This window comes from Zootermopsis nevadensis, unplaced genomic scaffold, assembly GCF_977971745.1.
Source record: "Zootermopsis nevadensis isolate Lab colony 2312 unplaced genomic scaffold, Znev_1.0 Znev_ptg000003l, whole genome shotgun sequence".
In the NCBI taxonomy this organism is placed as follows: Eukaryota; Metazoa; Arthropoda; class Insecta; order Blattodea; family Termopsidae; genus Zootermopsis; species Zootermopsis nevadensis.
Window position 1 is genome coordinate 11,063,078 of NW_028259135.1, and position 15,813 is coordinate 11,078,890.

General features: G+C 38.3%; 3 protein-coding genes across 10 annotated transcripts in view; 2 read left to right on the forward strand and 1 right to left on the reverse strand.

Moving 5' to 3' along the window:
• LOC110840209 (uncharacterized) overlaps positions 1 to 3,467 on the forward strand; it is an 87,257-nt gene extending 83,790 nt beyond the window's left edge. For 2 of the 4 annotated variants that reach the window (XM_087342507.1, XM_087342508.1), the window contains exons 23-26: positions 1 to 177; positions 1,120 to 1,208; positions 2,245 to 2,379; positions 2,480 to 3,467. In XM_087342507.1, coding sequence (XP_087198633.1) covers positions 1 to 177; positions 1,120 to 1,208; positions 2,245 to 2,379; positions 2,480 to 3,217 — 1,139 coding nt within the window. In that variant the 3' untranslated portion in view covers positions 3,218 to 3,467. Of the gene's footprint in view, positions 178 to 774; positions 1,052 to 1,119; positions 1,209 to 2,244; positions 2,380 to 2,479 lie in introns of those variants that run through there. The other 2 variants (XM_087342510.1, XM_087342511.1) reach the window with 2 other exon arrangements.
• A 145-nt stretch (positions 3,468 to 3,612) lies between these two features.
• LOC110840212 (centrosome-associated protein 350) lies at positions 3,613 to 14,297 on the forward strand. 2 transcript variants are annotated; one of them, XM_087342519.1, is made up of 6 exons: positions 3,613 to 3,862; positions 4,957 to 5,108; positions 6,798 to 6,932; positions 7,250 to 8,403; positions 13,550 to 13,742; positions 14,011 to 14,297. In XM_087342519.1, the coding sequence occupies exons 2-4, from the start codon at positions 4,992 to 4,994 to the stop codon at positions 8,015 to 8,017; spliced, it is 1,020 nt and encodes a 339-aa protein (XP_087198645.1). In that variant the 5' UTR covers positions 3,613 to 3,862; positions 4,957 to 4,991; the 3' UTR covers positions 8,018 to 8,403; positions 13,550 to 13,742; positions 14,011 to 14,297. The 2 variants fall into 2 exon arrangements, with proteins under 2 accessions (XP_087198645.1, XP_087198644.1); XM_087342518.1 differs by lacking the exon at positions 14,011 to 14,297 and having other exon boundaries at positions 13,550 to 13,947.
• Positions 8,987 to 15,620, reverse strand: LOC110840210 (uncharacterized). 4 transcript variants are annotated; one of them, XM_022085085.2, is made up of 12 exons: positions 15,460 to 15,620; positions 14,928 to 15,121; positions 14,318 to 14,471; positions 13,982 to 14,199; positions 13,613 to 13,775; positions 12,787 to 12,890; positions 12,277 to 12,503; positions 11,575 to 11,828; positions 11,161 to 11,304; positions 10,526 to 10,876; positions 9,923 to 10,081; positions 8,987 to 9,289 (listed from the first exon to the last, which is right to left on the reverse strand). In XM_022085085.2, exons 1-12 carry the CDS (start codon positions 15,503 to 15,505, stop codon positions 9,087 to 9,089), a joined length of 2,217 nt encoding a protein of 738 aa, XP_021940777.2. In that variant the 5' UTR covers positions 15,506 to 15,620; the 3' UTR covers positions 8,987 to 9,086. The 4 variants fall into 4 exon arrangements, with proteins under 4 accessions (XP_021940777.2, XP_087198640.1, XP_087198639.1 ...); XM_087342514.1 differs by lacking the exon at positions 15,460 to 15,620 and adding an exon at positions 15,279 to 15,402 and having other exon boundaries at positions 11,575 to 11,825; XM_087342513.1 differs by lacking the exon at positions 15,460 to 15,620 and adding an exon at positions 15,279 to 15,402.
• Between the last annotated feature and the right edge of the window lie 193 nt (positions 15,621 to 15,813).

Sequence of the window (15,813 nt, forward strand, 5' to 3'; positions counted from 1 at the left end):
GAACTCCGGCCCCACTCGGATCTGCAGACACATGTGGCATAAATATTAGGAAACGTGTCAACGAAATACTTACAGAAGCATCTGGCTGTCTGTCCGCTACGAGAGAGAAATCACGACTACAGGATTTCATGATTACCACATATGATGTCTTATCACCAGAGGAAACGCCAGATCCAGGTAAATATCTTCTTCTTTTATGGCTCTCCGGTCCGTATTTGGTCCATGGCCTCCTTGATTCTCCTCTTCCTTTCGGTCCTATCATCCGCTAACTTCTTACAATTTCTAATCCTCAGGAGCAGTGTGGTATCTGTTTGAACTGCATCCTCCTTTCTGTTCCTGGGTCTTCCAACACTTCCTTTGAATACCATCTTTGGAATTCGAATGACGTCCATTCGAACCAGGTGACGTGTCCATTGTAATTTCTTGATTTTTATAAATTCTGACAGTGGTATGTCTTTATATAATTTATAGATTTCCTGATTAGTTTTTATCCTCCATTCACCTGCTTCTTGTGTTGGGCCGAAAATTTTCCTCAGGATTTTCCGTTCAAACAGATCCACTTTATCTGCTGCAGTCTGGTTCAGTACCCATGTTTCACTCCCGTATGATATGCTACGGATGAGAGTTTTATATAATGTGATTTTTACTTTCTTATTTATTCCATGGAATTTTATCAGTGGTAAATATACCTTGTTCAATTTCTGTGAAAGAGATAAACTGCGAGAGGCGCGTAAACCCCTGGCCATACTTGAGGCATGTGAGTTTGTTTTCCAGACTCCTCTTGGGGCTGCCAACATTGTGCAGATACAGACACCAGGGGAAAAGTGGGCCAGAGTGTGGGGATTGGTAACATCACAGAGCAGAATCCTTCATGAGAAGCCAACATCGCATATATTGTTAAGAAATTCTGCACCTTTTATTCATTAATTTATTGAGTTGAGTTCTGTATGCAGAAGAGTGTGTTCAGCTAACACTGGGTTTTCGTGATTGCTGCTTAGCATTTGAATTTAAATTCGCTTGGCTGTTTTAGAGATTAACACCCTCCCGTCACCTCTTAATACCTTCTAATTTTCTTTTTCAAAGGGTACGTTATGGGCAGAAACGAAAACCACAGTAAAGTTCTTCTTTTGCCAACAGGTTCGCCTATCAGGGAGGTAGTTGACAGGCCTGTAATTGGTGTATCAGATGACACCGAGACAGAGCAGAAGGTAGGGGAGTGAACTGAAATGCATAATAGTTCTCAAGAGTATTTAATACACACCTGTAGTACATGTATATCACTTAATTGTGTTGAATATTTTATTTAAATTTATTTCCGCTGAAACTAGTAGCAATGCTCGTTTCTTCATGCATTCATTGACTACTGAAATATATTTACTGATAAATGTTTTAGAATTTAAAAGTCTGTGCATGTGTGTGTAAGTGTAGAAAGACTCCAGATGTGTCAACGTCAACATTGTTTTTGTCATCACGAGGGAAGACGCTGGGGTGCAACATGTGTTTCGTCTTGCGTGCTTTTGTTTCCGATATTACCGCCCGTGCGAAACCAAACATTCTGTTTCTGTGTTCTTACACTGAATTGCACTGTTGTTACAGTTCTTCTATAATATGTTACTGAAAGTAATTTTTAATTAGCTGTAAAGACTTTATATTTGCTTTAATAATGTATTTATTCCATTTTTAGGTTATCAGTTAAACATAACCACTTTCCCCATTGCCGTGTACTTTTCACACATCTACAATTCAGTACGCTACAAAAGATGTAAACAGTTGGTATTTCTGTGTTATCGTGATGATGATAAATCGTTTATTGCCATAAAATGACTACTGCCGATTTTGTAAAGTCTAGTAATTGACGGGGTTTGAATTAAAGAACCTCATATTGTTTTGAACCTAAACAAAGGAACAAATCGATGTACGTTATGAGGAATGACTTTTAAAACTCTTAGTGTAATGTGTGGTAACGAAGATAATGTAGATGCAACATAAGATGGATATTTTTGTAGTTCTAACCAAACCAAAGTCTATAGATATTTTGTAATATAAAAATGCGTATTAGCAAAGCCATCATAAAAAAAAGTAAATTCACTAAAATACAAGGTAGGTAATTGGCTGCTGTATGATGAAAATGAGCATTATAGGGTGTTCCCTTGTACCATTTGACAAAAAACATTCTAATCAAATGTAAATTAAATATAAATTAACACAAATATTATTTCAGAACTTAGATATTGTGTGTTGTAGGTGGAACTAGAAATATCAACAAGTGGAGAGATAGAAGGTCTTGATAATGAGTGGTTTGATGAAGATTATGGTCTCAGTCACACAAGGCGAGAAGCAGCGGAACTACGTCTACAGCAGCTACAAATTGAACAAGAAGTTAGTGATAATCACTTGAGAAATATTGCCAGTATAATCATATACATTATGAAACTTTCATGGGTTGTAATTTTTTAAATAACTATACTTTCCCTTCCAGATCCAAGAACTTGAACAAGCACAGGAACAACTGCCGTATCTCTACATCCGAGAGATCCCGAATAAACCGCCTCCGCCATACACGCCACCGGGGCAGACCACCGCACCATGCAAGCAAGACCCGACGAGCGAAGAAGAACCGCATTTTATTCCTTCTACGGCAGACGAACTGATGAGCCTCGCTGTGGAAGTGATCAGTCACTTACATACCTTACAGACGACTGGTGGTGACATACAGCATGCAGAAGTTCCGCCTGTATTTTATGACGAAAATAATACGGCTAATTCGAGTGATGTTAAGAGATCCAGCAGAAGGATTTTTAAGAAACTGATTTTTGATTTAACAAAAGATCTAGTAAAAGAAGCGTATGGTTCGGCACGGGAGAATCCATGTGCGCCGTGGGACTGGCCTGCCTTCTCATGTAACAGAAAGAAACCACCTCCAAGATCCAAGGAGATGCTGCAAGAAGTGATCTTGAAGAAAGTGCTGGATTTGTTCGGCTTTGCACCTAAAGTGTATAAGGAAAAACTCGTAATTCGATGGAGTCGTAAGAAGAGAGATTATGTAGATGAAATTCTCATGAAGGAATCTCACGAGGAGGAATCCGCATGGACAGATTATGCCGAAGATGAAGTGACTGTGAAAAATGAAATAGCGCTGGGATTGCTCGACTCTTTGCTTGATGAGACCGTGAAGATTATTTTAGACATCAGGAAGTCGAAACTGAACAAGTCTTAAGTTCCAACAGAAGTGACATAAATGTATAATTTCTAGTCATAACATTCCAATAAGGTTGTGAGTCAGACGTCGTAGACGGAGACATCTGGTTTTTTTATATAAAATGCTCTGTGCATATTTGCAGTTTGCGTTCATTAATAATCCCAATATTCGGGTAATTAATTTTCTGTGTTTTTAACGTGAATTTATTAAGTGATTATTGTGCCTGTTGATATATAAAAATTGAAGAATAAATTATTTGGACATAAAACATGTTTTCGAAGACGCGCACGATGAAGAATGTACTACATTCTCACATCTAGTATTTTAAGATTAATTTTGGAAAATCGACCCAAGTGGGGCTGACTGAACTGCTGTGAAAGGATTTTGGTCAAGTTCAGAAAGAAAAGGATTTTAAAAGAAATAAACGTTCAAAACCAGATAATTTTATTCAGAAAAAATCCAGTCTTTCGGACCTGTTTGTTTGAACAGCAATTTCTACTAAACATAAATACATAATATTTCATAGCGAAGAGCATAATGAGTGTTCTAGGAATCTTAGCAGCCACCGGCCTGCCCACGCCACGCCATCTTGTCTGTCGACACCATCTTATCGTGGATTAGCTGCTACTTCAGGAACAGAGGCATCATTACAACATTTTTCAGGTAAGTGGCTGTGTACGTGTGGGATAAAAATAGATAAATATTAAGAAGTACAATTTATTTCAGATAAATGGTTCTCTACTCAACTGCGATTGAGACGGGTCTAATTTTAATCTTGCAATCGGAATGGCCGATGTTTCTTCGGTTCCTATAGACGTGATGATGGCTTCAAATAGGATGTGGCCATCTGCATCCGCCTTCTGCCCGGTTTGTCATTTGTAACACGTGTTTCTTGAATTTTTCGTAACATTCTTGAATGTGACGTTTCGTCAAAATAGGTTTTACCGTTGTCTGGTTGTTCATACAGTTGGATAGAACGCTATAAGAATGCTTAGAGAGGTTATGACTTAAAAATGAAATTATTGTAAAGACAAAAATGTAATTTCAAAAATTGTTGTTCTCTTGTAGAAGGAAAATAAGGAAGAATTTACAGAAATATACAATTGGCAAGAACTGACATGCAATTATTTTGAACATCTTAAAAGATTTTAATGGCGGAAGGCGGATTATTTGGAATATCTTGAACATTAATTTGAAATTTTGTTTATATATGTGTGTGTCAGATTTGCTCCGTTTGGAATGTTTATTTACTTAAACTAGGAAGAGATGTTCGAAAGGTCAAAATTTAAAAAAAAAAAAGTTCTGCGTTTTACTCCCGGTCAGGCTGGTTTTTGTAGCCCGGTAACTAAGCATGAAAGAAGAACCGAATCAAGAACAAATCGGTTCCGGCGAGGAAATTGACGGAGCGAAGGTCACAAACCCGAAAACTTCTGGGTTCGAGTCCCGGTGAAAATGGGTTTACGATTAATTTTTTTCCTATGATACTCAGCTTTTCTTGTCTGATGATCCGACCCATGATAAGCTTTCCGGTAAGGAATAATAATATGAAATGTAAACATTTGTCGAATTTCTCCTCAGTAACTCCGCTAGTGTGCATAGGAACACGTATCATATACGTACAAAGAGCAGTATCAGCATTAAGTAAAATCAAATTTATGAAAACGGAGCCCTCTGGAGTTTAAAAATAATTATTTTTGTTTCATTGAACCAATTTTTGTAACCCCTCCCGTCCCCACTGCCGGCTGGCTGCGTGGCAGGTCCGTCTGGTCGGAACTGGAGGGGGGGAAATGGAATGAGTCATCCGGCATTCACTTCCTATTACTGTTCCTATGCTAGTCGCACAGGAGGCGCGATCCAGCGACTGGTTGAGATGGGCAGATGTGGATGGTTTGACTGCTGCAAGGGAGATGTGAGTACCAGGAACTGCACGAAATCAAAATCTTAACCAGTGACAGGTCACTGGCCAAAATATTCGTGTAATAAGTCACCTGATTATATTGGGTACTTGCGTAATGTGAAAGAATCATTACAAATTTGAGTAAGACGAACTGAAGACACCGCAGGTTACCTCGATGTATATTTGTGCTTTGGACTAGCGCAAAGGAAAACTGTGATTGAACCCCCGGCCTCCTATCTCGAAATATGTGCCCATCTGCAGACTTTGAGAATTATGTAGTGTCCAATAAAAGTTCCAACTTACAGCTGTTTAATTTCCGATCTTCGTGTTTGAGTCACGGAACAAAGCGTCATTTCTAGAGCTCTTTTTTATCGACAAGTTCTGCAATTAAAATTGTAAAAAAATGTCGATATTATATTTTTTTTTATAACTTTACCCTGAGCCACTCATGACCACTTTGCCTGAGTCTGCTGTATCTGAGGGCGTAACGATATTACCCCCACTGTAACACACGAAGTACTAATAAAATTAAATTTTATTTCAGTATGGGCTTCAGCGTTTTTTTGTTTTACTTTGGTTCAAGTGTACTCACTCTTCGAAAAACAAAACTTATGTAAGAGTTCGATGTTTCGAAACTGGCTCGTACTTCTCATTCTAATATAAACTATTTCTGGTCTACTTCTGTGTTTCCATCAGAATGAGATTTAAAATCTTGGCAATTACTTGAAAAGAATGTTAATCCGATAAGTATTCGTATTCTTGAAATTGCACATAACGAATTAAATACGTAGCTTTTGTTTTTAAAGTGAAATGGAGTAAACATTGCACACTGTTCTGTGTCGTAAACAGGGTTCCGTTACACAGCACTTTGTTGACGATACCACGTACCTACAATAATAAGTACACAGAATTTTATTAAATTATGAGTAATCCTCAACTGACTTGAAAGTGTTTAAGCTCTGGTGGTGAAATTACAGTGACAGGATGAAAATGTTATGCAGCAGAGTAGAGGGTACGAAATTATAAACACGTTCTCTGTCGTACGTATTACTATTCGTGTAAATGTAATACAGTTTTAATAATTCAAATGCCTGAAGTTGGAATCAGCGCATAAACGCTCTTTTCAACCAACATATTATGATTTTCGTCAGACTACGTCTGAATGAGGTCGTATTATCTTTTTTTTTTTGGCTTATTCGCAGTTCTTATAACAAAAACAACCTTTTATTTTATTTCCGTATTTTGTATAAATTTATTAACGTCAACGGAAAAAGTTCTAGGGTAATGTTCGAGAATTTTAAGTGTCCGATACTCGGTTTACGTGAAAATACGTACCTCTGACTTCATGCCATAGTGTATATGACCCTGCTAGCAGCTCCTAAAGTCTAGTTTTTCTCTCAGATAAAAAAATAGCGTGTTTCAAGAATTGATAGAAAAATTCGGTTTTCATTTTCGTAATCAACATAAAAAAATGCATACAAATCACCTAAAACTTTGTTGAGTGTTTTTAATGGGAATCGTTAATGAAGTTAGACGTGCAATATCTTGTGGTCAGTTTGCAGTTTTGATCTCTGTTTTACCAGCGACAGAATATATTTTGTCACGACCTTTCATTAGGTTAAACTTAGACAAACCATAATCAGGAATATGCATTCATCTGTTTTATTCACCTTACTGCTCTTTTGTTTTTGTTCTTTTAAGGTGGAACTGGGACTGTCAAGAAGCGAAAGGCCGGATGGCAATGACAATGAAGGCTTCGGCCAGGAGTGGTTTGACGAGGATTGCGATTTCAGTGACTTGGGACAGGAAGCAGAGGAACTGCAAATTGAACACGAGGCAAGTGATAATACTGCACAGAGGAGTTTAGAACATTTTTTTTCATAGAATGTGAAGGTTCAAAGACAAAAGTACCGAAGCTGACTGGGTTGATCTGACCCGACCCGACCCTACACACTAAAATCTGTTCCGATATTATCCTTCCAGTTCTTCCTTGAGATTTCAACTTCCTGTTCAGTCTAGTGATTTGTAACCATGATTTTACTTACCTGAATAACAGGAAGCGAACACACACCCGCTTGATGATGACCACACGAGGAAGGCAAAGGAAGTCACAGTGTTGCGTTATGTTATGAAAACAATGTTGTATTTCCCAGATTCAAGAACTCGAGGAAGCTGAAGAAGAACCGCAGTGCTTCTGTTTGCGGGGGGTCCCGAAAAAACCGCCCCCACCTTACGCATCACCAGACCAGAGCACCAGAAACCCCACAGCATCCATTTCTGGCGTGTCACGTGCCCTGTTGAGAAATCAGGACCTCACGAAGGAGCTGCCCATCATTTTTTCAACAGCTGAGGAACTTACGTCAGTGACGCTGAAGATGACTGGTTTCTTGTATAATTTGTTCATATTTAGCGGTGACATACAGCACGCAGAAGTTCCACCTGAATTTAATGAGGACGATAACACTGCTGATATGAGGGTTATTGAAAAATCTAGCAGAAGGATGTTTAAAAAACTAATTTTTGATTTAACAAAAGATCTGATAAAAACTTATTATGGTTCGATGCGGGAGAATCCATGTGTGCCGTGGGACTGGCCTGCCTTCTCAAGTAAGAGAAAGAAACCGCCTCAAAGATCCAAGGAGATGCTGCAAGAAGTGATCTTGAAGAAAGTGCTGGATTTGTTCGGCTTTGCACCTAAAGTGTATAAGGAAAAACTCGTAATTCGATGGAGTCGTAAGAAGAGAGATTATGTAGACGAAATTCTCATGAAGGAATCTCACGACGAGGAATCCGCATGGACAGATTACGCCGAAGATGAAGTGACTGTGAAAAATGAAATAGCGCTGGGATTGCTCGACTCTTTGCTTGATGAGACCGTGAAGATTATTTTAGACATCAGGAAGGCGAAACTTAAGAAGTGATTTGAACCAATACTACTGTTGTAATCTTTTCTGGTCCATTTAAGATACAAGTTTGTGACCCAAAGACCATATCAATTGCACTAACAGATCACGAAGAAACTAAGGAACTTTAATTATCCATTCAAGGCATTTTGTCTTGTGCATTCGACAACTGCTCGCGGGCAAAATTGTAACACTGAACTGAAACACAAAATGCTCACGCAATGAAGAACAAGCTTACATCTTAGAACCGTACTTGTGTCGTATCTCGGGGGATCGCTGGTCCCACAGTATCGGGTTGGATTCACGAGTGTCTTTGAATGATGTAAACTTTATGTGGCAAGGATCGGTTCTGGATTCACTGCTTGCAGCAGGTCTGTGCCTCGTCAAACAGCTGAGATTTTCAGGTAAGTGATTTTATTAATAATATCACCGAGTACAAGTGACCCTTGTCCTAGCAGATTATAAATCATCACAAGTTGTGAATAATGATAAGAAAGAGAAGTTGAGTGTAGTTTGGTTGCAGAGATCTGTAGAGGTTCCCCCTCCAAAATATTAGAATGTGTGACGTAACTCCCAACAGTCATGATTTAAAGACCCAACCCATCAACAAAATCCACGATTTTCTTGCAATATCGCAAAGCTTCTGTGAAACTAGACGGTGTCTAACCCATGTGATCTTTAAACCTGAAAGGAGCAGTCACAAGACTGGACCCAGCTGGTCATCTGTACCTGGCTCAGATGTACATATTTAAAAAGTTTTCTTCGCCGCAAATAAATCTACAATACATTTTCTGTCTTCTTACATCAACAGTCTGGCAACATATAGCTTAAACTGCCCACCCAAAAATTTAAACTAAATTTCTTTACAGAATAACCACTTTTTCACTATTCTAGAATAAAAATCTGGGAGTCCTTTTGTGATGTGGTCGGTCTCACAGCTTAAAATGACACACGAAGGCTGTAAACCTACGGTAATGAAACCATAAATTTCTTAACAAAATCTATTTTTATTAGATCATTTATGATATATAATGTACAAATGAGACAATTTCAGCAAGTCACATTTCTAATCGTTCCTTGTTCTACGCTAGTAATTGAAGTGCAACAAATTAGGTGTAGTGGTATCCATAACTCCATACAGCTGGAATGTGTTGACCGCAGTTGAATTACTTTTGGTGGCAAAAGGCATTGACTCGACTGTGGCACCAGACTGCAAGTCTTGGGACGAGATGCCCGGAATCATGGTTTCTGCTGCTTCCGTAGGAGGACTGTAGCTTATCACAGATGTCCCTACATCAATAGGAATATATTACTACCAACCTTAAAATTAATACACAATTATTAGGGTTACTCTATTGACAGTTGTGAAAATATAGTAACTAACTAACAAACTAGATGGCTTACCGAACCCGAAGGTTCATCACCGAATTAATCAAAGCCCTCCACCGGATCCTGTCCTGGGCCAACAAAATCCAGTCTCCTTCAGCTCCTATCTCCCATAGATCCCCCTTGATATTATCCTCCCATCTACGTCTAGGTCTCCCCAGTGGTCTCTTCCCCTCAGGCTTCCCAACCAATACCCGGTGCACACCTCTTGTCCCATCCATGCGCGCTACATGCCCAGCCTATCTCATTCTTAAAATGATGGCACAATAAAAAAATATCTATATGAGTAATGAACAAGAAGTTCTGGGGAGAACTTAAAATTCCCGCTCTTCTTCATATGCCAAAGTCTCGATACTGGAACACAAGTTTTTGTCAAATATTACCTCAATCAAATCTTCATGTTTGTAATTATAACATGAAATTGTTTCATAACAATTTGTAGGAAGTTTATGATCAGTTTCTATCCTTTTTGAAATGCAATATTGCTCACACTTTACAGATTTATGTCATTTGTTCTTGTTCACACAATGCACGTACCTTGTGCGGCACTACCAGCTGCAAGTGCCGACTCCGGTAGAATAACAATGTTACTGAAAGTTGTCTGCCCTCTCACACTGATAGCAGTCAGGGGCTCAAAATCTCCAGTCGAAGTCATCACCGAGATACTGGGCTGCGGGTGGATGTTCTCCGTGATGACTGTAAAGCAGAATTGAAATCTGCAAGTCATATTTACTAAACCCTGCTACCATTATTTAATAAAAAAATGTTTTCCGTCGTTACCGGCCCATACTAATTTTCACTGATCTGGAAAGGCAAAATAAGTTTTCAGAAAACGTACCAACACAACAAACATTCATGTAGACAGAAAATTATCCATTTCCTATAAATATAATATTTAAACATTGAATTTTTAGGTTACGTGGTAACAAGAAATAGCTAATTATGTATCTAGATCTTTTCTGTAATTATTGCTCAATCTAATGGCATGTGGCACTGCCAACCCAAACCAAATACAAATTCCTGGTGACCGTCCACTCCCTTTCTCATATTCCTTCCAGTCGTAGGTGTTGTTTTCATATGTAACAAATTAAATGTATTGGGACTTTAAAGTTTCACAGCACACGAGTGTACTTCAGTTACCTGATGGTGGTGGCGTGGGCAGTTCCAGGACACGCAATACCTGTTGGTCACCAGTTTGTGTCACCACCCCCGCACCATCAGCTGCATCTGTTCCCATGTTCTTGGCTGACTCGGCAGAGTGAACCTGTTGAGCCTTGTTCATCTTCAATCTGACCTCCTTCAGGTGCTGCTGCACTTGAGCTTGCTGTGCTAAAAGTTGTTTTTGTATATCAAGCAGTTTCTGCAAATGGCTGGAAACTTCTTGTGGGCTCAGAGAATCCAGATCTTCTCTGTCTGGAAGCTGAATACTGGCAATATCAGACAAGGCTTGAGGATCATCTTCATCGCTGTTGTCCACCTTGCTTGATTTATCTATCAACAGAGATCAATTTCATATCCCTAAGCAGTGACATTTGATTGGCTGTCAAAAGTAACACTGCAGTATTTTAAATGGAAAAAAAGCAGGGTGTGGCCTTTCAATAGCTTTTACCAGGAAGAAATAAAAGTTCTTCCTTAGGGGTTGACTGGAATTAAAAAATTAATTCTGACACACCATAAGACTCAGTTAATATTATTTTATTGCTGCTGCAAGCTTTTGATATAACAGAAGCTGCATCGCAATGATACAGTCCTCATCTACAATTTGTTCTACTCACTGCACACTTTCTGTTTCTCCTTCTTCTTATTGTCCGTTGGGTGATCACGCCACCATTTCTTCAAACCATGGTCTGGAGGCTCTCGTTCGCCTTGCGTCCTCCTCATCTGGTCGCTGACCAGACATATCGTTGCATAACTGCAACCTACAACCATGAAAACAAAAACTGAGCAAAGACAAGAATAATATATCAGTTTCCTTGTAACTTAATATATTTTAATTATGTGTTATTGAGTCATGTTTTACTTCTCAGCATAAAAACTGTGAAAACTTCAATTAAAATTGAGATGACTGGTCTGGGTCTACCGATATCAGCCAAAGAGACATTAACCTCTGAATCTAACAAATTGTAATAGTAAACACATATTTTTATAATTTCTATAGCCTTAACTTATTTATTATTAATCTGCCCTACCTGTCACCATGGAAATGAATTTGTAGCAGTTGCCTTTGGTACCTCCTGATGGAGTTAACATCTCTGCCAACACCCGCCTTGCCTCACGCTGCCCCAATTTTACCCTGGCCCGCCATGTTTCTAATAGCTTGGAATGGGTCAGCACCATTGTTACACATCTGTCACTGCAGCACGTCTCATTTGCCAGTTGCGACACTGGCTTCAGCAAGCCTCGAGCATTTTTACCATTGACCCTGTCCACACGGCAGCCCCTGCTGAAACAAATCGAAGTGGTATTTAAGTGAACAGAATAAATACTGTATAGAACAGTAAATTTTCCAAAGCATAGTTTTTACTGACATAATAAAACTGAAGGCTCCTCAGCTAGTTGAATCCATTCAAGTTTTATAATTAAAATGTTGCATGCATTCGTCTATGAAAAACTTTTACCATGAAATTTGTTCAAATCAATTTACAACACAGTGAACTGTTCAGGGAAAGGAACGCTACTTGGATATTTGGTGAGCCTAAATCTGTACATTTTGGTATTTTAATGTGAAGGCGTCAGTAAATTTTTTACCAAATAAAAATGGTCTATTACAAGGTTATACTGAAGTTTCTGAACTGAATTCAGGTGCCTTCAATACTACACTACATTGACATTATTGAATTAAACAGGTCTTTTCGTAAACTGATGATTGATGTTATGAAAATTGTTCATACCTGCTGGGTGATGTTTTCAGTTTCTTATGCAAGAAATTATTTGAGTACATCAGAACTCTTTGTGAAGCTCTTTCACACAAATGAAGCTCCTCACGCAGATACTGCCTATTTTTAAGAACAAATTCCTCGTATTCCTTACTTCTGCGCTTCTTTAGTCCTCTGGGAACTTGAGGCCTTTGCTTTCCTTCATTCTCGGTCTCGGACCTTGCTCCGGGTTCCGTGTTAATCTGTTATTCAAGTAATATAAATCACTGAGAAAAACATGCATTCCATTTTGGGAGAGCAAAATACTAAGAAACTAATTTCATATCTATTCTGGACAATAAAATACTTTTGAAACTGTGATCTTTCATGTGACGTAAAATCTGTGCAAACTGGGCTTGAAGCAAATGACTGGTACTTTAGGACACTAATTAGAATGCAAACGCTAAAGCATGGATGGTGATACAACCAAGCATAATCTAAATTCAATCTGTGGTACAACAGTCATGTACGTGAATAAAACGCTACCTCAATGGTTTGCGAGGCAATCTTCTGTTTTGTCAACTGCCGAGCCTCCTTGAGAAGTGCCAGTAAATGCAAGGCTCTTTCATTAGACCCTTCTTCACTCCTACCTAAAATTAAGATTATAAACTTAGTGTTATGCAAGATTTGAATTTTTATTATAGTGGAAATCTTGATTGTGGCCTTCCAGGTTGATGCCTTGTAGCTTTTCATCAGTGTTTTGAATGAACTTATACTTTCCATTGTCTGCCTTGAAACCTTGGAAAGTCATCTGCCAATTCAATCAATGAGAGAAGTCCGATAGTATTTAATATATCTGTATAGATAATACTCACTCACTATTTCACATCAAAGATGAAAACAGTGAATAAAATTGCTACCAGGTAGCATCACTTAGCAAGCAGGAATCAACACACACTTTTAGGTCCCCCTCTACTTGAATTATTTACGTTTATGTTGTATATCCAACCATGACTATAAAATCAAAGGCAACATTATCTGTGTACATAAACACCATGAAATATTGGGGAGTGGAAGTACAGCTCCATAAATTCTTAACCTTGGCACTACAGAGATGAATGGCCAGCTTCATGCCCCAGCCCCTTTACCCCTGGGGAATATGTAAACGTCTGTCTGACAGCTAAGAATTCCTAATACCTCACAACTTGCTGTATATTCCATTAACCGTCTAAAGTAAAGTAACCCATGTCTAAAGTTGTCTAAATAAGGTAATATTCAATGAATGAATTAATGTATAATTTTATTTCAGGTTGGGAAAGTGCCATGGCAATGTTCAAGGTCAAATGTAATGGTGATAATGACACTTCATTACCATCTGCTGAGATGTACTTCTGTAAACACCGACAAGCTGACGATTTAAATGCTGGACAGTAAAGGCGACAGGCATCAAGATCTTGGAGTGATGCAGCCAACGATGCTGCAAATTCAGCTGCTTTCTTCAAGTAAGCGTCTTTTTCTTCTTGTGTTGGAGGTTCCTGCACACATGCGCACCACAAGATTTAGTTTCTCAAGAAGTAATGAACTGTGACAGAAAGCTGTGATCAAGATTATATCTATATAAAAAAAATTGTAGTTCTTCATCCTTCACGGGATTTGCAGGGTTAAAATGATTTCACTTTAAAGAAGTAAGAGGTAACTCTGTTTAAATCACATGAGTTTTAATATTTCCATAAAAACTAACCTTTTTATGTCTCTCCTTTCTTGATCTAGACATTGAAAGGCCACAGGCATTGCAGAGCAGAAGAACTTGCTTTGTTACCACATCGGTGATCTTCCGTGGTCTATATTTCCTTCGTGGGTCTAGCCTATGGATCCTTGCTGGATTGACAATGAATGGTGAATGACACTTTTCACAGGAAAATGGTTTTCCATTTGGTCCCACATCAGGAATATTTGTAACTGGAACAGAAAATCACCAAGTGGTTCTACTTTCTGATACAGTGCATAATGATACAGACACGATTTTGGGCGATTAATTAACAGGATTTAGAAGTTAACTGGTACTGCGATGCCATACCTTCTGTTGTCTGAAGTCCTTTTTGCTTCCTTACTCCTTTCCTTTTCTCAATTAATCTTTTGCCTCCTGCATGAATTTCTGGAGAAAAAGGCCTTTTAATCTTTCGCTTCCGAGGGAAGCTGATGGAATTGTCATTATCTGCAGTTCCATTATTCTGAAATAGAAGTAAGATTTATGTCTAGTCAATACAATCAAACTACATCAGTGAAAGTCCCCTTATTCTCAAATTGACCGTTTTTGCTTCTTTAATACTAGATATAAATGTAATGACTCACATTGATACTAAATGACATTTTCCACTTTTAAGTGATGGTCTGATAAATGCAGACTGCTGTGGACATACCTGAAACTTTACATTTATGAAGTATACAGATGAATCAAACCATTATTTATATTTTCTTTAGAAATGAAGACTGGTTTTCTGGTTTGATGCATATGCAATATAAACAGGCATAGCATATTATAGTGCTTTTAAAGGAAATCCCAACAAATTTTAGTTACAATACAGTTCTACTCAGTCAAAAAAACCACAGAAGTACCTTAACATCAAAACATCTACCACAAACAACTCACACCATAAATGCCATTTAAGAAGATGGATTTTCCATACCACAGGATTCTGAAGTATTGTAGCAGTGGTTGTGCTTGAAGGCCACACATTTACACTAACAATCTCATAAACAGTGACATCTGTTAAAGAACTGGTGTCATCTGGCTTCAATTTACAATGGTCATACTGTTGTGCAGGAGTGTCTGATTGCAACATGTCAGCTGGTACGGAAGCAATGCCTCCAGAACAAGGCACTGGAACAAGAACAGATATAATATTACCATGGGTATTGTTGAAACACATGCATGAGTATGTTGCTACTGAATGTTAATAGGTTAAGACAATTTTAGATTTGGAATAAAGTAGCAGCACTATTAGTAAAATTATCATGCGTATCTCTGAATGAAATACATCGGTTCCAATGACATGTCCAATTTATCACTTGATGCACAAATCGTATTAAATTCTTTGAACACATTTTAGGAACCATTCACATTGTTTACTAACAAAATATCTGTAGGAGAGCTTAAAATCTAATCACGAGTCTACGAATACTTAACATATACTAATCAAAATGTGGTTAAAAGCATACACCCAATTTCTTTCATAGTAATTTGTATCTTCCTATCTTGAAGCATAACCTATATCTTTATGAGTTGGATGAAACGACACCATATTAAATTACTAGATCTTCCATTCGCTGGGTGAATGTTGGTATTAAGCTATGCTCACTGGTGTGACTCAAGGATGACCAACATGCTTTACACAATGCGGTAAACTACATACAATAGGATGACCCCCCCCCCCCCAAAAAAAAAAAAATGGTTTGAGCAGACGTTTAGAGTCCTACTGCATATTTTTTTACCCTGAATATGGTGGCGACAGTGAGAATTTCAGGTCCTTACTCTGGCGAATATGACGATACTACCTTATTGTAGAGACTGTA

What these genes read in the sequence shown, in the direction of transcription:
- LOC110840212 (XM_087342519.1), top strand. Translation starts at nt 4,992, where the DNA reads ATGAGTCATCCGGCATTCACTTCCTATTACTGTTCCTATGCTAGTCGC. An exon ending in TTGACTGCTGCAAGGGAGAT is followed by an intron (nt 5,109 to 6,797) that starts GTGAGTACCAGG and finishes TGTTCTTTTAAG; the next exon opens with GTGGAACTGGGACTGTCAAG. An exon ending in AACTGCAAATTGAACACGAG is followed by an intron (nt 6,933 to 7,249) that starts GCAAGTGATAAT and finishes TGTATTTCCCAG; the next exon opens with ATTCAAGAACTCGAGGAAGC.
- LOC110840210 (XM_087342513.1), bottom strand. Translation starts at nt 15,357, where the DNA reads ATGGTTCCTAAAATGTGTTCAAAGAATTTAATACGATTTGTGCATCAA. An exon ending in GAAAGGAGAGACATAAAAAG is followed by an intron (nt 13,776 to 13,981) that starts GTTAGTTTTTAT and finishes GCATGTGTGCAG; the next exon opens with GAACCTCCAACACAAGAAGA. An exon ending in TTGCCTCGCAAACCATTGAG is followed by an intron (nt 12,504 to 12,786) that starts GTAGCGTTTTAT and finishes CTTGAATAACAG; the next exon opens with ATTAACACGGAACCCGGAGC.